The sequence below is a fragment of the Rhinolophus sinicus genome, chromosome 1, assembly GCF_057876585.1.
Source record: "Rhinolophus sinicus isolate RSI-liver-muscle chromosome 1, RSI-T2T, whole genome shotgun sequence".
NCBI lineage: Eukaryota > Metazoa > Chordata > Mammalia > Chiroptera > Rhinolophidae > Rhinolophus > Rhinolophus sinicus.
The window spans coordinates 113,206,823-113,228,100 of record NC_142501.1 but is presented as its reverse complement, the minus strand read 5'-3'; the positions used below and the strand labels follow the sequence as shown (position 1 = coordinate 113,228,100).

Below are 21,278 nucleotides of genomic sequence, written 5' to 3'. Positions count from 1 at the left end.
AGTTCAGTTTTGATGGTATGAAAAGCGTGCTGTGGGAATGGTTGAGAAGGTGGTGAATACCTAGGTAAGGCAAGCTTAGGAAAGTCTTTAGTTCTAGACAAAGGAGTTGCTCTTATCCTGTAGGCCTTGGGAAGTATATCAGTTAGAATGTTTTAGCCGCAGGTAATAGGTGACCTAATTAACAGTGGTTACCACAGGAGGAACCAGGATGGTTTTGGTGGGTCTGTGATGCCATCAGGATCCCTGTTGTTCTCCCTGTTTCAGTTGTGAGGTCGTCAGTGTTTTGTTTAGGTCCCATTTGCTGGCTGGTTAATTAGCAACGGTTCCAAGCATCATATTCTCACATGACGATATCCAAAGACTGAGGACTGCGTTTCTGCAGGGGTTTCTATTTTCCTTTTATGTTTTATGAAAATATAGTTGGCATACGATATTATATCAGTTCAGGTGTAGAACATAGTGATTTGACATTGCTATAACTCGTGACGTGATCACCACAGTATGTCTAGTAAGCATCTATCACCCTTCAAAGTGACTGCGATATTTTTGACATGTTCCCTGTGCCGTTAACTGCATCCCTGTGGCTTAGATATTTCATCACTGGAGTTTGTACTTCTCATTCACTTTCCTTTTCATTCATCTCTTCAACTCCCTCTCATCTGGGAACAGTCAAGGAGCTTTTTCTAGCTATCGGTCTGTTTCTGTTTTGTTTGTTTTGCTTTTTTAGGTTCCACATGTAAATGAGATCATAAGGTATTTGTCTTTCTCTGTCTTCTTTCACTTCACATAATACCTCTAGGAACGTCCATATTGTTACAAAGGGCAAGATTTCATCTTTTATGGATGAGTTAGTATTATATCAATGATATTATGGATGAGTTAATTATTCTAATATCAGTCATAGTATTACTGTATACACACACACACACACACACACACACACACACACACACCTCCCACAGACACACATATCAAATCCTCTTCATCCAGTCATCTATTGAAGGACACCTATGTTGCTTCCATATCCTGGCTACTATATATACTGCTGCAGTGAGCATAGAGGTGGAGATATCTTTTCAATTTAGTGTTTTGGTTTTCTTTGGACAAATACCCAGATGTAGAATTGCAAGATCTCATGGCAGTTCTATTTGTAACTTTTTGAGGCATCTCCTTACTGTTTCCCACAGTGGCTATAACAATTTACAAATCCAAAAACAGTGCAGGCTCGGTTTTCCCTTTCCTCCACTTCCTCGCCACCATTTGTTATATGGGACCATTTTGATGATAGCCATCTGACAGTCATGAGGAGGTATTGCACTGTGGTTTTGATTTGCCACAAGCCATGATAAACAGTGATGTCCAGCTGTGTGATTCTTTTAATAGAAAGAAAACTGAGAGGCTGCCAGTAGACCCACGTGACATTTACAGGCTGGGGTCTGGCACATGCTGGTACCCACACCAGTTAGTGGTAAAGCAGTCACTGATTAGCTTAGTATCATCATTTTTCTCTGTGGAGCTGGAGAGAGGCCATGCTCTTTGTGTATTGGGACAGGAAATATCCACAGAGCATTGTGGTTCTCCAGTGAGAATGAAGACGAAGAAATGGCAAGTGGGCAGGGACTCAGCAGTGGTTACTGCAGGGATCATGGGAGAGTTTTGAGCAGACTAGGAAAAAGATGAGATGGCATTCGGACACTCTGGTTGTGGTATAAAGCAGGGACCAGCAAGCCTATTCTGTAAAGGGCCTGATTTTAGGCCATGTGGTCTCCGTCATACCTACTCACGTCTGCCATTATGGTGTGAAAGCAGTCGTGGGCCAACTGAATGGGCAAGCTGTGCTACAGTAAAGCTTTATTTACAAAAGCAGATGGCAGGATGAAGTTTGCTGGCCCCCTCACATAGAGGCTAGTTTGTAGAAAAGCGCCTACAAATAACTGGCAGACAAAGGAGGCTTTTACTTCCTTGAACTAGTATCAGTGCGCTATGATGTTTTCAGCCATCCATTTTGAGAGAAAAAAAGTCAGGAAGGTTAATTTATTCCATTTAACATGTTGGTGTTTGCTGGCTTATATCTTTCTCATTTGTTTTGCTGACAATAAATCCTATTCATTTAGGAAGTAACCATAACACTAGGTGGTGTTTCATTTTTTCCCCCCCTGTGAAAGCCATCTGCTCAGAGCCCCTGTTTGACTAGGGCAGTGGCTGTGGCAAAACAAAGCAGAGCCTGGAGAGTGTTATGGTTAATACGATTTAGTGATGATTGAATGTAAAAAGATAGTGGAGAGAGAGAAAGTCAGATGATTCCTAGGTTTCCAGATTGTGCACTAGCATTTCAATGGGACATGAGAAGAGTGACTAGGACATTATCAGATGGAGAGCAAAGAGCAGCAGGTCAATAGGGAAGCACGTGTTTTTCTCTGAATGTTGAGTTTCTTGGTATATCCATGGGTAACTCATCCTACATGTTGGATATAATTTTTTGTTTCATTTTCACTTACTCTGTTAACCACTGCCTTTTCATACGAGAGCTATGTTTTTAGTTTTAGAAGAAATGAAGAAATTTAGAAACCAAAGGAACTCTGTAATCAGTGTACATTATTATACTACAAGTGATAGTTATTTGTTTTGGGGGGGTTTTGTTTGTTTGCTGTTATTCATTGGCTTAGGATCTGATGATATATGACTTACAAGGTAAAAAACCATGATTTCTATACGCATTTGCCACTATGGTGAGGGATGAGAAAAATGGCATCACACGCTGCTATACAGCAATGACTCTTTGGACCTTCCTGCTCTATGAGGTGAGTCCGGATAGACTCTCAAGCAATGAGGGAAACAGTCTCAGGGGTTGTACTTGATAAAACTGGAATCACAAAGTCTTTCATACTTGCCCTACATTGGAGAGATGGCCGGAAAGAGTCTGTTTCCATGTTTTGCCGTGCTGCAAATTAGACTGCCTCTTGACTAAGCTGCTAATAACAGGGTGTTTCATCCTAAGCTGAATACCCTTGACCGAAGAGCGGCACCAGTGGTACTGTGTAAGAGCAAAAAAGGGTTCAAACTGCTCTTCATGACGGAAGTCCAGAAACATCATGCTATTTAAATTTGACCTTGTTAGCTTATGATACTAATTTTACTACTGATACCATTTTCGTTCATTCTGATGGGTCTGGTTAGGATTACAATCATTGTAAGTAGCACTTGACTTGCAGCTATCAAATTTTTGCACATCCCGTTTATTTTTCTTTCATTTGATATAAATATATAATACAGACAAACATACATAAGGACATACATATACATATATATGTGTGTGTATATATGTATGAACATATAAATATAAATATATATACACACATATAAATAGGAGAAATGTAAAGGATCTGCATGTATTAATTGCCGACCAATAGTATCATTACTATTCATTCTACTATAGCCTTCAGGGGTTGTCCCAAAGAAATGTTTTTACATCACTTCAGTCTGACGCTTTCAAAATTCTGTGTTTTTCTGTTGTGTATTTACACTTTATTTGAATTTTTTCTTTAACAGTGGATGAGTGTTCTACATGCAACAATGCGAGGAGGTAGGATTTTATGGATTTCTAAAATTGCATGTTAACTAAGAGACTGCAGAGAGAAGCCAGTAAGCTTTAATGAGTGTTCTGCTCTGGATTAGGCCCTGTACTATGTGCCTAACATTGGTTCTCTCAGGTCGTCGGCACAGTAACTTCGCAAAGGAGCTGTGCTGTTCGGCCTGGTTTTTATTCATTAGACGTGTGTGTTCCGGGAGGTGGATTAGTTGACCCCTGTACCATAGTTACAAGTGGCTGACCCGTGATGTGACCTTCGGCCTGCTTGGCTTCCCAAGCCCCTTCTCTTGTCCCTCAGCCTGTACTGAGAAGTGCCTGGACGGGTCTGGATTCAAGGTTCAGGTGCAAGTCAGGTGGACTCAGAGAGTCCCGTTTAGTGACGTGTTAACACTGATTGAGAAGTGTCCTCCCAAGCCCAGTGAGCGCAAGCTCTTGTGTTAATGTACTCCACAATTGCAGCAGTCTCGAGAACCTTGTTTTCACCATCAGTGTTGAAGGCAGATCTCAGTTCGCTGTGGCCACAGAACCACAGGTTGTGCATAAGCAAGACCTAATCAGGCAGGTGTTTTCAGGTATAATGCGATGTAGCCTTCTTGGGACGAATCGTTGTTCTGTAAGTGAAGAACATGTGTGTATAGATCATGTTGCATTACTGCAGCACAAATTGAGATGATATTTCCAATTGATTTCTCTACTTACTGATGTCTCAGCCTGTGTTTCTCTTCTGGCTGATACCTTTCCCTTGTTCTTGGAAGTTCTTTCCTTTTTTCCAGACTCTTTCTTCCTTCTTCCATGACTTTTCTTGATTTTTTACCTGTGTCTCTGCTTTTCTCAGGGTTTTTTTTTTTTTGCTGTTCTGTTACTTTTTTCCACTTCTGCCAGCTAAGTGTTCTCCATTTTTCTAGACAGAATCAAAAGTCCATAGAATTCCAGGTGTTGAAGGGATGTTAGCAATTAATTATTCAAATACCCCCTAGTACTTCATGCTGCCGTTAATGTTTTGGTCAAGTGGTTGATCACATGAGTTTGAACTCAAAGAGATTATGTGACTTATTTGAGTACAGTGAGTGATGAAATGAGATTAAGTGTAGGTGTCTAAGCCCAGTACACTTCCTTCTTTATCATCATTTGGGTGAGTGTTTTAATAATGGAAAGGTCTAGTGACTGCAGTGGAAGAAGATAAGAATGGAATTAGCAGTTGAATCCAAGTTTCAAGAGGAACAACACAGGTTGGGATAGGAATAAGGCTTTTAGAGCAGAGATTAGAGATCAGATAAGGGAAAAGAGATCAGAATAGTAGGGTATGACAAGGTAAAGAGAAATTACAAGAAGGAAGGACACAGGATGTTGGTAATCGTCTAAAAAAGCAGATTAAAATAAGGGGTGCAAGAGCGTCCTGAAAATCTTGCTGCTTTTGTTTGCTAAATTGGAAAAGTAGCAAAATGTAAGTTTTGTATCAAAACACATTATACTAATTTGAGCCCTTGGAAACATTCTCTTAATAGCAAGTAGGAATGTGGAATCATCCACCTGCACCCCAGCTTACCTAGGGGGCTTATGTCCCTCGAGTGCTAAGGCACTGGAGATTGCTGAACTACATAGATCACTCGCCCAAGGCAGGTGTCTCGTCACCTCCACCTCTTTTCCCAATGTGCTAATGTCCTTCCCATGGATATGGAGGGTTGGGCAGAGATAGGACTGATTGTGAAAACAGTAATGGAGTTGGGTCGGTGGTAACATGCCTGTGTTAGGACTGGATGACCGAGGCTCCATTTAGCTTATTTTCCAGGAACAGGGAAATGGAGAACTCCTACTGTGGGTCATTTGAGCCCATCCTTGTTTCAGGAGTCTGTGCTTTCGTAGGCTGAAGTTTTGGAGGTTGGAGATTGCCAGGAAGCTGTGAGGACAAGTGGTCTGGGAGTGGGGAGGCTAAGAACATACATATTTGTTCTTTGACTGTTGTACGTGTAACTTGCAAATATTTCACACATTTCAGGGAACTGATTGTAGTATTTCAGGGTGAAAGGAATGAATGGCGCGATTTAATAACTGCTTTCTACGTTAAAGCAAGACTGCCATTTTTGACTGACGCAGATTAATCTTTGAACCAGGGACAGACCATGGAGAAGGGTCAGTGTATCTTTCTACCTTGATTTAGGTCCTCGCTTTTGTCCCAGTTCAGGTTCCAGTTATGTCAGCTATTAGTTGCGTTTCAATTCAGCCTTCAGGACTTTTGGTGAAAACAAGGTACTCTCACGTGTTGCCAACATATTGGCTGTCATTCTTTGTTACAGAAACTTAGAGTGTATCTTCATTAAATATTGCATGAGTTGGGAGTGGTGGAGGCAGAAATAGGTAACTAATAGCTTTTCTAGCACATCATACAAATTTTAATCATATCAAGAAACTTCATTTCATATGCAGATAGCTGACCTTTTACGCCCTTTGTTGTTGTTGATTTTGTCAAGAAATGAACTCACTTGTTTTTGTTGTGTGTCTTGACCCTAAAGTGTTTCCCGCGAAACTTGCAAGAATGATTCCTGGTCTGTATCAGCGGAACGGCTCGTCGATGTTGATACCAAGGTAAAGTGCTCCTTTGTGAAATTAACTTTTTTACTCTGAATTTAGTTTTTTAGCATTTACTTGTAAAATTTAGTAGTGTTCCAACTATCATTGTTTTATGTTTGTAATGGAAAATTTGTCACTGTGAACCGTTTTATAAAATATCACCATTCGAGGGTTTTTTTTTTCCTTTAAATTAAAATTTATTGGGGCGCAATTGTTAGTAAAGTTACATGGATTTCAGATGTACAATTCTGTAATACATTATCTATATCTCACATTGTGTGTTCACCAGCCAGAGTCAGTTCTCTTTCCATCACCACATATTAAACCCCATTTACCAATGGTCCTATTTCATCTTTTCTTACCACCCAATAGCATTCCATTATTTATATGTACCACAACTTCTTTATCCATTCATCCATCGAAGGACATTTTGGTTGTTTCCATGTCTTGGCCACCATAAGTAAAGCTGCAATGAACATTGGAGCACACTTGTCTTTATGGATAAATGCTTGCAGATTTTTGGCGTAGATACCCAGGAGAGGGATTGCTGGGCCATATGGTAATTCTATTCGTAACTTTTTGGGGAACCTCCACACTGCCCTCCATAGCGGCTGCACCAGTCTGCATTCCCACCAACAGTGTATGAGGGTTCCTTTTTCTCCACAGCCTCTCCAACACTTGTTACTATTTGTCTTGTTGAACATAACCATTCAAACTAGGTGAGGTGATATCTCATTGTGGTTTTATTTGCATTTCTCTGATGATTAGTAATGTTGAGCATTTTTTTCATATGTCTATTTGCGATTTGTATGTCCTCTTGGGAGAAATGTCTCTTCAGGTCCTCTACCCATTTTTCAGTTGGGTTGTTTGTTTTTTTGTTGTTGAGTTGCATGAGTTCTTTGTATATTTTGGATATTAGCCCCTTATCAGAGGCACTGTTGGCAAAAATCTTCTCCCATTCAGTTGGTTGCCTCTTTATTTTGTCGATGGTTTCTTTTGCTGTTCAGAAGCTTTTAAGTTTGATATAGTCCCATTTGTTTATTTTAGCTTTTACTTCCCTTGCCTATGGAGTCAAATTCATAAAATGCTTTTGAACCCAAGGTCCACAAGTTTAGTACCTATGTTTTCTTCTATGCAGTGTATTATTTCAGGTTTTATGCTTAAGTCTTTGATCCATTTTGAGTTAATTGTGGTACATGGTGACAGATAGCAGCCCCGTTTCATTCTTTTGCACGTGGTTTTCCAATTCTAGCAGCACCATTTATTGAAGGGGCTGTCTTTTCTCCATTGTATGCTTTTTTGCTTCTTTGTCAAAAATTATCTGTCCATGTTTATGTGGGTTTATTTCTGGGATCTCAATTCTATTCCACTGGTATGTGTCTGTTTTTCTGCCCATACCATGCCGTTTTGATTATTGTTGCCCTGTAGTACGAGCTCAAGTCAGGGAGTGTGATACCTCCGGCGTTGGTCTTTTTGCTTAGGATTCCTTTGGCCATTTATGTCTTTTGTGGTTCCATACAAATCTGATGATTTTTTTGTTCTATTTCTTTAAAAGGTGGTATTGGGATTTTGATGGAGATTGCATTAAATCTGTATATTGCTTTGGTAATACGGCCATTTTTAATTATGTAGATTGTTCCAATCCATGAGCATGGAATGTCTTTCCATTTCTTTGTGTCTTCTTCAATTTCTTTTAAAAATGTCTTATAGATTTCAGCATGTAGGTCTTTCACTTCCTTGGTTAAGTTTATTCCTAGGTATTTGATTCCTTTTGTTGCAATTGCAAAAGGAATTGGTTCTTTTCCTTTCTTTTTCTGAGATTTCATTGTTAGTATATAGGAATGCAATGGACTTTTGTACGTTGATTTTGTAGCCGGCAACTTTATTTACTGTATTCATTGATTGTTTTTAATAGCTTTTTGGTGGAGTTTTAGGCTTTTCTATGTATACATCTACAAAGATTGACAATTTAACTTCTTCTTTCCCAATTTGGATGCCTTTTATTTATTTGTCTTGCCTGATCGCTCTGGCGAGGACTTCCAACACTGTTGAAAAGCAGAGGTGATAGGGTACAGCTCTGTTGTGTTCCTGAACGTAGAGAAAAGGGTTTCAGTTTTTCACCATTAATTATGAGATTAGCTGAGGGTTTGTCATATATAGCCTTTATTATGTTAAGGTAGTGTCCCTCTATACCTATTTATTAAGTGTTCTAATCACAAATGGATGTTGTAGCTTGTCAAACGCTTTTTCTGCATCAATTGATATAATCATGTGATTTTTGTCTTTTATTTTGTTTACGGGATGAATCACATTGATGGATTTCCGAACGTTTAACCATCGTTGTGCACCTGGGATGAATCTGCTTGGTCATGATGACTAATCTTTTTAACACATTGTTGCATTCGATTGGCCGAAATTATTGATTTCATTCCCCAAATTGACTCTCGTATCCCCGTGGCACTCTTGTGGTTACCAACTGTGCATTCTAATCCCCTCACTTTCCCCCTTATCCCCACCCCCCATCTAGCAACCCTCAGTTTTTCCTCTATGTGTTTGAGACTGTTTCTGATTAGTTCATTCATTTATTCTTGTCTTTAGATTCCACATATAAGTGAGATCATATGGTATTTGTCTTTCTCTGTCTGACTTATTTCACTTAACATAATGTTCTCTGGGTCCATCCATATTGTCGCATGGTAAGATTCCATTCTTCTTTATGGCTGCATACTACTCCATTGTATAACTGTACCACAGTTTCTTAATCCAGTCGTCTACCGATGGGCATTTCGGTTGTTTCCATGTCTTGGTTATAGTGTATAGTGCTGCAGTAAACATAAGGGTGTATAAATTTTTTTGAATTAGAGTTTTAGATTTCTCCGGGTAGATACCTAGGAGTGGAATTGCTGGATCATATGGTAGTTCCATTCTCAGATTTTTGAGATACCTCCGTACTGTTTTCCATAGTGGCCGCACCAATCTGCAATCCCACCAACAAAGCACGAGGGTTCCCTATTCTCCACGTCCTCGCCAGTACTTGTTCTTTGTTGATTTGTTGATGACGGCCATTTTGACTTGGGTGAGGTGGTATCTCATTGCAGTTTTTATTTGCATTTCTCTAATGATTGGTGAAGTGGAGCATTTTTTCATATGTCTGTTTCCCATCTTATGTCCTTTTTAGAAAAATGACTTTTCATGTGCTCTGACCATTTTTTAATTGGGTTGTTTGTTTTTTTGGAGTTGAGTTGAGAGAGTTTTTTATAAATTTGAGATATTAACCCCTATGGGATATGCCATTGGCAAATATCTTCTCCATTCAGTAGGATCCCTCTTTGTTTTAGTGATGGTTTCCTTTGCTGTGAAAAAAACTTTTTAGTTTGATGTGATCCCACATGTTTATTTTTTCTCTTACTTCCCTTGCCCGAGGGGATATATCAGTAAAAATCTTACTCCAGGTAACGTCTGTAAAGTTTCTTCCTATGTTTTCTTCTAGGAATTTTATGGTCTCAGATCTTACACTTATGTCTTTAATGCGTTTTGAATTTATTCTTGTATATGGTGTAAGGCAGTGGTCAAGCTTCATTTTTTTGCACGTGCCTGTCCAGGTTTCGCCAACACCATTTATCGAATAGACTGTCTTTACCCCACCGTAAATTCTTGCTTCCATTGCCGTAGATTGAATGGCCATATAGGCATGGATTTATTGCTGGGCTCTCTATTGTGTTCCATTGATCAATGTGTCTGTTTTTACACCAGAACCACGCTGTTTCGATTACTGTAGCCTTGTAGTATAATTTGATGTCAGGTATCGTAATACCTCCCACTTTGTTTTTATTTCTCAAGATTGCCGAGGCTATCCGGGATCTTTTGTGGTGCCATATAAATTTTAGGATTATATGCTCCATTCCTGTGGAAACCATCCTTGGTAATTTGATAGAAATCGCATTGAATCCGTATATTGCCTTAGGCAGTATGGACATTTTAACTCTATTAATTCTTCCTATCCATGAGCATGGTATGTGCTTCCATCTATTTGTATCCTCTTTCATTTCTTTCTTCAGTGTCTTATAATTTCCTGAGTACAGATCTTTTACTTCTTTCGTTAAATTTATTCCCAGGTATTTTATAGTCTTTGAAGCAATTGTAAATGGGATTCTTTTCTTAATTTCTCCTCCTGATATTTTATTATTGGTATATACACACGCAACTGATTTCTGAATATTAATTTTGTATCCTGCTACTTTACTAAATTCGTTTATCAGTTCTAATAGTTTTCTGGTGGATTCTTTAGGGTTCTCTATATATTGTATCATGTCATCTGCATATAATGACAATTTTACTTCCTCCTTACCAATTTGGATGCCTTTTATTTCTTTTTCTTGTCTGATTGCTGTGGCTAGAACTTCCAGCACTATGTTGAATAGAAGTGGAGAAAGTGGGCAACCTTGCCTTGTTCCTGATCTTAAGGGGAATGTTTTAGCTTTTCCCCATTGAGTGTGATGTTAGCTGTGGGCTTATCATATATGGCCTTTATTATGCTGAGATGTGGTCTCTCTATTCCCATTTTCTTAAACGTTTTTATTGTAAATGACTGCTGGATTTTGTCAAATGCTTTTTCTGCATCTAATCGATATGATCATATGATTTTTATTTTTCATTTTGTTAATGTGGTGTATCACATTAATTGATTTGCAGATGTTGAACCATCCTTGCATACCAGGAATGAATCCCCCTTGATCATGGTGTATAATGTTTTTAATGTATTGCTTAATTCTGTTCAGTGATATTGCTTAATTCTGTGTAGAGGGTTTTTGCATCTATGTTCATTAGAGATATCGGCCTATAGTTCTTTTGTTTCTTTTTTGTAGTGTCTGTCTGATTTGGGGATCAGAGTGATAGTGGCCTCGTAAAAAGTGTTTGGGAGCCTTCCCTCCTTCTGAATTTTTTGGAATAGCTTGAGGAGAATGGGGGATAATTCTTTTTTGCATGTTTTGTAAAATTCACCTGTAAAGCCATCTGGTCCAGAGCTTTTGTTTGTTGGGAACTTGTTGATTCCTGACTCAACTTCTGTGGTGGTAATCAGTCTCTTCAGGTTTTCCGTTTCTTCTTGAGTTAGCCTTGGAAGGTTGTATGCTTCTAGAAAATTTTCCGTTTCTAACAGATTGTCTAATTTGTTGGCATATAGATGCTTATAGTAATTTCTTAAATATTTTTGTATTTCTATGTGTCTGTTGTCACTTTTCCTCTTTCATTTCTGATTTTATTAATTTGGGTTCTCTCTCTCTCTCTCTCTCTCTCTCTCTCTGATGAGCCTGGCTAAAGGTTTGTTGACTTTGTTTATTTTCTCAAAAACCAACTCTTGGCTTCATTGATGTTTTTTATTGTTTTCTGGTGTCTATTTCATTGATTTCTGCTCTGACCTTTATTATCTCCCTCCTTATACTCCCTTTGTGGTTATTTTGCTGTTCTTTTTCCAGATCCCTTAAGTGTGAAGGTAAGCTGTTGGTTAGTGATTTTTTTTGTTTCTCTATGTAGGCCTGCAATGCTGTGAATTTCCGTCTTAGGACTGCTTTCGCTGGATCCCATAGATTTGGTCTGTCGTGTTTTGATTTTCGTTTGTCTCGAGACATGTTTTGGTTTCTTCCTTGATCTCATAGTTAACCCATTCATTATTTAGTAACATGTTAATTCAGGCTCCATGAATTTGTGTGTCTTCCAGCTTTTTTTTCCTGTAGTTGATTTCTGATTTTATAGCACTGTTGTCAGAGAAGGCAATTGGTATGATGACTCCTCTGTAATCTGACACTACTCTTCAGTTCAGGGGCCAGCTTGAGTGTCTGGAAAGGCAGGGGTAGGATTGGGAGAGTGGGCAGAGGGGCCCGGGTGTTGTGATCAGGTCCTTTGTCTGACCTAGGGCCCAGCTGGAGGTCTCAGCTGAGGTTACTGCCTCAAATGCTGGATATGCTGGTCTCTCAGCAGGAGAGATCAGCTGTGGGACGCAGGGAAAGAGCCTACGTCTTGGCTCTTGTGGTCTCTGTTCTGTCCTGGGATCCTCTGTGTCTCCACAGCTGCAGGTGCGGGCTGAGGTCGCCACTCCACCCCCTTCTGTGTTCCCCTGCTCGCCCTATTTGCCCACCTTCACGTAATCCTCGAACGAGTCTCTTAGCTGTTCTATGTGATGAGCAGAGTCCTTTGATGGGTTCAATTTGTGGTAAGTTCCGGAGGAGAACTCAAGGAGACCACCTCGCTGCTGCCATTCCTATGATGTCACTCTTCTATGTATCCTTTGATCTATCCTCTTATTTCTTCTTTGACCAGGTCGTTCTTTAAAAGTATGTTGTTCAGTCTCTATGTATTTGTGGTTTTTCCTGCTTCCTTTTTGCAGTTGATATCCAATTTCAAAGCCTTGTGATCAGAGAATGTGTTTGGTATGATTTCAATCTTCTTAAATTTGCTGAGGCTAGTTTTATGTCCCAATAGATGATCTATCCTTGAGAATGTTCCGTACACTAGAAAAAAAATGTATAGTGTGATGTTTTAGGATAAAGTGCTCTATAAATGTCAATTATGTCTATTTCATGTAATGTGTCATTTAGGGCTGCTATTTCTTTCTTTATTTTCTGTTTGGATGATCTATCCATAGCTGTCAATGATGGATTTGGGTCCCCTAGTATAATTGTGTTTTGGTCAATTTCTCCCTTTAGTTCTGTTAGTAGTTGCTTGGTATATTTCGGTGCTCCCTGATTGGGGGCATAAATATCGATGACTGTTTTGTCTTCTTGTTGTATAGTCCCCTTTATCAATATGAAATGTTCATCTTTGTCTCTTGTTACTACCTTTTTTATCCTGAAGTCTGTTTCATCTGATATCAGTATGGATACACCTGATTTTCTCTGGATAGCATTTGCTTGGCGTATCAATTTCCACCCTTTCACTTTGAGTCTACGTTTGTCCTTGTAGCTGAGATGTGCCTCTTGGAGGCAGATATGATTTGGTTTAGTTTTTTGATCCAATCAGCTGCTCTGTGCCTTTCTGTTGGTGAGTTCAGTCCATTTACATTTAGGGTGATTATTGATATGTGAGGATTTCCTATCATTCTATCTCTACTTTTCTGGTAAGACTGTGTCTCCATTGTTTCTTTGCCTTTTTGTTGTTGTCTCTTATTTCTATGTGGTGGTAGTCTATGATTTTTCCCTCCTCTTCTTTCATTACATTATATATTTCAGTTCTGAATTTCTTTTGAGTGGTTACCATTAAGTTTATGTGAAAGAAAGTTTGATATTTAGAGTATTCCATTTTCTCAGCATGCTTACTTTCTCCATTCGCATATTCCGGTTGAGGCCTTTACTTTCCCCCCTTTTATGTTTTGGTTGCCACAAATTGTCCCTGTTGATCTGGTCGAATAGCTTCCTTCGGTATTTCTTGTAGTGCTTGTCATGTGTTAGAAAATTCCCTCAGCTTCTGTATGTCTGGAAAGGTCTTTATTCCTCCTTCATACCTAAAAGATACCGTTACTGCATATATTATCCTTGTCTCATAATTTCTCTCTGTCTATTGTTTGCATATTTGGTTCCACTCCCTCCTGACTTGTAGGTTACCGTCTTCTTTTTCCTGGCTTCCTTGAGGATTCTTTTTTGTCATTGATTTTTGACAGCTTCAATACAATGTGCGTTGGAGAAGGACTGTTGGATTTGAGGTCATTAGGTGTTCTATTTGTTTCTTGAATTCAAGGATCCAGTTCTTTCCACAAGTTTGGGAAGTTCTTATCGACTATTTGTTTGAATATATTCTCTGTTCCCTTCTCTCTTTCTTCCCCTTCTGGTATGCCCATTATTCTTATATTGCTCTTTCTGATGGAGTCACAAAGGTCTTGTAGTCTCACGTCTCAGGTCTCTTTCTCCTTCCATCCTCGTCATTTCCAGATTTCTAGCTTCGATGTCACTGATTCTTTCCTCCACCTGGTCAACTCTACTACCTAAACTGTCTCTTTCATTCGTCATTTCTTTTGATTATGTTTCTGAGTTCATTAAACTGCCTGTCTGTGTTTTCTTGCATCTCGTTGAGTTTTTCAAGAACTGCAGTCTTGACTTCTCTGTTATTTAAGTCACATATTTCCATATCTTTAAGTTTATTTTCTGGAGACTTTTCATTTTCTTTCTGAGCTGTCTTGTTGCTTTGGTTATGCATGGCAATTGATGATTTATTATTTGTCTTCCTAGACATCTGCAGGAGTGAGTTCTGCAACAGGTTGATAGAAAGAGGTCTTTCTTTTGTTTTCCAGTCGGTGTTGGGATAATGTTTTATTTTCTCTCCGACTGCAGCCTTTTATTGTCTCTCACACTGTAGTGTTATGTTTCCTCTGCACTATTCCGGCTTCTCACATAGTGGTGGGATTCCCTGGAAGGCGGGCGTTTCCTCTGTGAACAGTTCACTGGGGTCATAAGGCACTGCCTCCGTGGGGGGATGTGGGGAACTTCTGAAGTTCCAAAGCTCTTCCTGCACCAGATTCAGAGCCCGTGCATTTCAGCAGTTGTGTTCATTCCTGCAGGGATCCGCCCAGATAGGTGGGGACAGGGGTGGGGTGGGTTGTGAAAGGTGGCCCAGAGCAATGGCGGTGACGACCACCTCAGCCAGTCCTGTTTCCACAGCTCCCTGCCCTTTGCTGGAAGTACTTGGGCTGTGAGTCCTTGACTGCCGACCACAGTTCTCAGAACTGCAAATATTCTGTTCGTTTGATCTGACACTGCTACTGTTCTGCTTCTAGCACTGGACAGGTGGGGAAGGGGCGAGCTCTGGGAGGGTAGGGAGGAAGCAGCTAGTCTCTGTGCCTAAGGCTTCCATTCTTTACTCGGCAGTGAGGGCTTAAACCACTGTTTTCAGCCTTCTTCCCTCAGTCTTTGCTCTGACGTCCCTGCCGTTAGTAGTGGGTTCAGCTGTGTTATATGCTGTCCCCTCAGCCCTGTGGGCCATAATCAGAGCCCTAGCAGTCCAAGTTCTTCCCACTCCTGCAGCTGCACTAGTTCCGGGATGAAGGGAGCTCGGAGCACCGAGCTAGGTCTGCGTCCTGAGCCCACACGGCCCCGTGTGCCCACTTCTCCCCTCCCTCCTCCACCGCTCGAGCAATTTGTCCACCTTTAGGCTATTGCAGTAGTGCGGCCCTTAGTCTCGCCGGTCTTCTGCGCAGGGAGTCCTTTGTGAAATTTCAGTTGTTCAACTTGTTGTAAATTCCAGGGAAGATTTCAAGAGGCTCACCTCACACTGCCATTTTTACGACGTCACTCTTTCTTTTTTCCCCTTCACTTTAGGAAGTATTGAACATGGGGAATGAAAAAAAGAAGAGGCTGGGAAATATAGAGTGATAGTAAAATTTTATTGGGAGGTTTCCCACAGTGATGGAGATATGCAATTTGGTTAAGGGTAAGGAATCTTACTGTGATTTTACATTACATCAGCGGGACTTTTAGAATACTCGTGCATACACGAAATCTGTAATGGATTCATTTACTTATTGTAATAGTCATGAAATCTTCCTGGTACATTTCAATTTTAAAACTATGTGGCATATAATATATAGTTCTATTTTATTACACTTTGTATTTTGGTATCATATAGTTGGTAGGCGTGAGTGTTTTCTCTATACTTTTTTCTTTTTCTTTTTTTTTCAGTTATATTCAACTGACATTCAATATTATTTTATATTAGTTGCAGGTATCCTGGGTTCATCATTTTGACTTAAACAATGGTAATTTTGAAAATTGAGAATTCAAGTTCTCTATCTCAAAACCCGTATTACGAACGGATTCCACTATGTCCTCAATCAGTACATTATGAATATATTTAAATGTCTTCATCTAATTGAAGAGTACATGTTTTGCATAAAATAATAACCAGTTTTAGAAGCAGAGATTCTTAAACCATATGGTGAAATGTCAAATTTCAGAAAGTTTTTAGTTTTCTTTATAAATGTAAAATGTTTCATTTCCGTTACAGTTGACATTCAATATGATGTCAGCCTCAGGTGTACAGCATAGTGGTTAGGCATTTATATAATGTGTAAACTGGTGCTCCGATTAGTGTGGAATCCCTGACACCATACTTAGTTATTACAATGTTATTTCCTGTATTCTGTGTGCTGTCCTTGACAGCTACATGACTGTTTTATAACTGCCAGTGTGTACTTCTTAATCCTTTTACCTTTTCAAGCATCCCCCAACACTCCTCGAATCATGCCAGGATCAGTTAGTTCTCTGCATCTATGAGTTTGTTTCTCTTTTCTACGTTTATTTATTTTTTTTACGTATCACCAATAAGTGAAATCATGTGGTGTTTGTGTTTCTCTATCTGACTTATTTCACTTGGAAAAATACCCTCTAGGTCCACCCACGTTGTCATAAATGGTAAGATTTTATTCTTTGTTACAGCCAAGTCGTATTTTGTTGTATCTATGTACCACTTCTTCTTTATACAAGATGATGGATACTTCGGTTGCTTCCTTATCTGGATTAATGTAAATAATGTGTCAACGACCATAGAAATGCATATGTCTTCTCAAATGAGTGTTTTGGATTTCTGTGGAGGAAAACCCAACGTGGGATTGCTTCCCCACATGGTAGTTCTATTTTTAAAGTTTTGAGGAACTTACATATTGTTTCCATTGCGGCTGGCCGGATTTACAGTCTCAGCAACAGTGCACAAGGGCTCCGTTTTCTTCACATCCTCACCAACACTTGTTATTTGTTGAATTATTGATGATGGCCATTTTGATAGGTGTGAGGTGATAGCTCATTGTGCTTTTAATTTGCATTGCTCTAATGATTAGTGACGCTGAGAATCTTTTCTTATGTCTCTTGGCTATCTGTGTGACCCCTTTGGAGAAAAGTCTATTCAAGTGCTCTTCTCATTTTGTAATTGCATTGTTTGTCTTTTGGTGCCGAGCTTTATGACTTCCTTATATATTCTTGATATCAACCCTTTCTCAGATATATCATTGGCAAATATCTTCTCCATTCATCCGGTCGTGATTTCATATTGTAAATGGTTTCCTTTGCTGTGCAAAAATTTTTTAGTTTGATGTCATATATATATGGGTCTTGTATTCTTAACTATTCAGCCACCTTATGTCTTGACTGGAGCATTTAACTTATTTACATTTGCACTAACTATTTGTAGGTATGTAGATATTGCCATTTTATTATTAGTATTTCGTCTCCTCCTCCTCCTCCTCGTTCTGCTTCTGTTTTTTCTTCTTCTTCTTCAAGTTGTGGTTTTACATTTCTTGTAATACTGGTTTGCTGGTGCTCAACTGCATTACCCTCTTTTTCTTGGCAAGTTCTTTACGTCTCCTTTGATTCTAAATGAGAGCCTTGCTGGATACAGTAATCTTGGTTGTCGATTATAGCTTTTCATCACTTTCACTATTTCTTGCCAATCCCTTCTGACCTGCAAATTTTCTGTTGAGAGATCACCTGACAGCCTTATGGACGCTCCCTTGTTCATAACTAACTGCTCTTTTCTTGTCGGTTTTAATATTCTCTGTGCGTCTTTCCCCTTTGGCATTTTAATTATGATATGTCTTGGTGTGGGCACATTTAGGTTCATTTTGTTTGGAACGCTCTGTATTTCCTAGGCTTGTGTGTCTATTTCCTTCTCAGGTTGGGGAAGGTTTCTGTCACTATTTATTACAAGAGGAGTTCAATTCCTTGATCTCTCTTCTTCTGATAGATTTACAAATGTTACTACATTTGATGTTGTACGAGAGGTCTCTTAAAGGATTCTCTGTCTTTATTTTATTTTGCTTATTATTCATTTTTTTCTTTTTGTGTTCTATTTGGGTGCTTTCTGCTACCATTTCTTCCAAATCACTGATTTGAACCTCTACTTCACCAAATGTGGTGCTGATTCCATCTATAAATTATTCATTTCAGACTTTTTTTAAATGATTTGTATGTCTTCTTTATGTATGCTGTCTCTTTGTTGAAGTTTTACTGAGTCTATCTATTCTTCCCCTAATTTCATTGAGCATCCTCATAACTAGTATTTTGAGCTGTGTATCTCATAGATTATTTGTCTCCATTTGGTTTATTTCTTTTTCTGGAGATTTTTCCTGGTTTTCCATTACATAAACGTTTCTTTCTCTCTTCTTTTTTCACTGCCTCTCTGTGTTTGTTTCTATGTATTATGTAGATCTGCTAATGCCCCTCATCTTGGCAGCATTGGCTCATATAACAGGTGTCCTGTGGGTCCAGTGGTACAGTCTCCCTGGTCACCTTAGCCAGGTTCTCCAGAAGCTCGTGTGGGTGGTGTGTGCCCTCCTGTTGTACTTGAGCCTTGATTGTTGTTGGCGCATCAGTGTGTGGAATTGACCCTCAGGACGACTGGCTGTGACTACAGTAGATGAGCTGATGTGTGTGGGCTGACGTCACAGAGTGGGATCGGCTGTAGCAGGGCTCTGGTGTCTGCTCAGTCCATGGCTTGGGCGTGCCATTTGTGGAGCTAATTGGGTGTCGTTCTGGTGTTGCTGAAGCTGATCACCAGGTGTGTTGGATTTGGGGCCTCTTGGGAGGGGCTGTGGGGCAGGCCCGGGTCAGCTGCTGCTTGTGCCCAACCCGGAGCCGCCTAGTAGAAGCCAGAAAGTGACCTACTCTTGGTAGCTGCCTTTGTGGGTTTGGAGGCCCCTGGGAGAGGCTATGCTGTGACGCAAGACAGGATGATGCATAGGATACTGGAAAGAAACGGAGGTCCTCAATAGCATAAGTTGCGGCCTTATTGACTGTCTTAAAACAGAATTGTGATGATGCAACACCTCTGCTTACTGGGTGACTCCCCAGTATGTGAGGGTAAAATTCATATGCTAGCATGACACGTGCCTTCTTTGATTTGGTTCTGAAACGGCAGCGGTATCTCCATCCCATTCTCAGTGTTCCAGGCTTACCCCATCCCTTTGCGGCCCTCACTTGCAACATGTTGTTTCATCCTCAGGCTTTTGCTCCCTCTGCCCTTCTGGAATCCCCTTCATGGTTTCTGTCAGCACCTCGTATATCTTTCAAGATGCAGCCCTATCTTTGCCGCATCTGCTGAGCTTCCCTGGTACAACTGATTGTTGTCTCTTTTATGATCTAACTGTACTTTATTCACTTCAGGTGTACAAGTAGCGAGCGGTACTTTTCTGTTCTTGTTGTTTTTATTTATTATATCTACCCCTACTAGAGTATAGGACCAAGTCTTTCATTTATATTCCCAGCTTCCACTGGGTCTACGCCTATGATATGATGGCTACAGTAAAGTTTTGTTGTCTTACTGACTGATGATTGAGTGAGTGAACGAGTAAATGAATATGATGTTTTCTGGAGTTGGGTTTTTGTTGTTGATTTTTACTTGTAGTAATAGAAGTACAGTGTAATGATGAGCTAATGTGAGGTGACAGCTGTGGAAAGATATAAGAAAGGTGTGATCTTCTGATATAGGCAACTGCTACCTACTGGTATAGACACTGTCCTTGCAGAGTAGCACAGATTAGAATCCTGGATGGTCAGTTACTAGCTATGGGGTCTTGGGGAAACTTCTTTTTAAGCTGTCGGATGTAAGTGGCCTCATTCGTCATAATGGTGCTAATGCCTACCTTTCAGGTATGTGGAATGCACAAATATGGTAACAAATGTGAAAACACTTCGTAAACTGTAAAGGGAGCTACAGAATGTAAAACACCATGATCACAGTGGGATGTAGTAACTTACTAAATATCGGGACAATTTTTGTAAACCTGTAGGACAATCAAATGGCAATACTGTCAAGACCAGAAAGGAAAAGTTAGATGGGCCATGTGGATTTCTAATCTTAGGGATGTTAAGTTGCAGGAGACTGTGATTGGCGATACACTATGTGTACCGTTTTGGTACTTGAGGCTTTGTTGGTGCGATCTCAATGTTTCGACCTGAAGTAAATGTCTGTGTTGGATACCAACTGTGTGCTGGGCAGATAGACAGTGAATGGAGAAGTTCAGGGCTTCAGCTGTAGCTTTAGAAGCAGAAATACAAGTTAACAAGAGTCCGTTATAAGTCACTATGAGTGCTTCATTTAAAGAGAATGGAGAATGCTGGGGGGAGGGACATGGTTGTAGTTGGAATAGGAGTGGGAGTGGAATTTCGGTGGTCAGGAAAGATCTTTGTGAGTGTGACAAAAACTGCCAAGTGAAGCATGAGAAGGAGCCAGTCGTGTGAAGATCTAGGAGCAAAACCTCCTGGACAGAGACAATACTGGATCGCATCTGTCCATCATTGTATTCTAATGTCTTGGAATGGCCACCAAGCAGGAAGTGGGGTAACCATCATCAAACCGTTTTCACATTTGTCGTTTTGGGTGGAAAACAAATGAAATTTGGATAGTAAGTACCCGGGACATTTTAGTTGGTTAATAAATAAATGTTCTTATTTAGCCTGATTAGAAATTATTATACTTTTTTGAAAATTTGCATAATTATATATAATATTTTTCCTATGATTTATTAAAACAAAATTTAATGAAAAGATTTTCTTATCACTTCGCTATGTTATTCCATCATTTTTCCTATCAAAATTTTTATCAAACTAGAGTTCGGTTTTTCTAAGCTCTTGCTGACCTACATGAAGCGGGTTCTAAAATGTTTTGTTTAGACTCAACAGGACATACACCAAGGTTTCTTACCATATCAAGCAAGTAGCTTGTTTTAACACTAAAAAAAAAAAAAAAAAAAAAAAGAATGTGTCATTAGAAATATTTCAATGGTATATGAAGTACACTTTTCAAGGTGTTAGGTCAGTTCAAAAGTAATCGCGGTTTAAAAGGTTAAAAAAATTGCACAAACTGCAATATAATTTATACCAACCTAATATTTGCTTAAATACCTATTTTTCAAAAAGTCATTTTCTTGGAGGTTATAACGTTAATATTGTTATCCTGAATTGTTAACTAGAGATTGCATGAAATGTCCAATAGTTACTAATCATCTTGTTTCCTAACCCCTTCAGCCGACAATTGAAGAGAAAGATCCTGTTCCTGACGAAGCTGTAGGAATGGACGAAGTGCAACCCTTCAGACCAGGTACACTTTGTAACACCAATTTAATTTTGGGAAGGAGTACGCGAGGACT

The 21,278-nt window shown here is 39.6% G+C and overlaps 1 protein-coding gene across 1 annotated transcript in view; it reads left to right on the top strand.

The window, feature by feature from the left end:
- Positions 1-21,278, top strand: part of LOC148759197 (uncharacterized) — a 160,375-nt gene that overhangs the window by 114,290 nt on the left and 24,807 nt on the right. Inside the window, exon 5 of the mRNA XM_088793368.1 lies at positions 21,157-21,229. Within this exon, the coding sequence (XP_088649494.1) occupies positions 21,157-21,229 (73 nt within the window). The remainder of the gene's footprint in view (positions 1-21,156; positions 21,230-21,278) is intronic.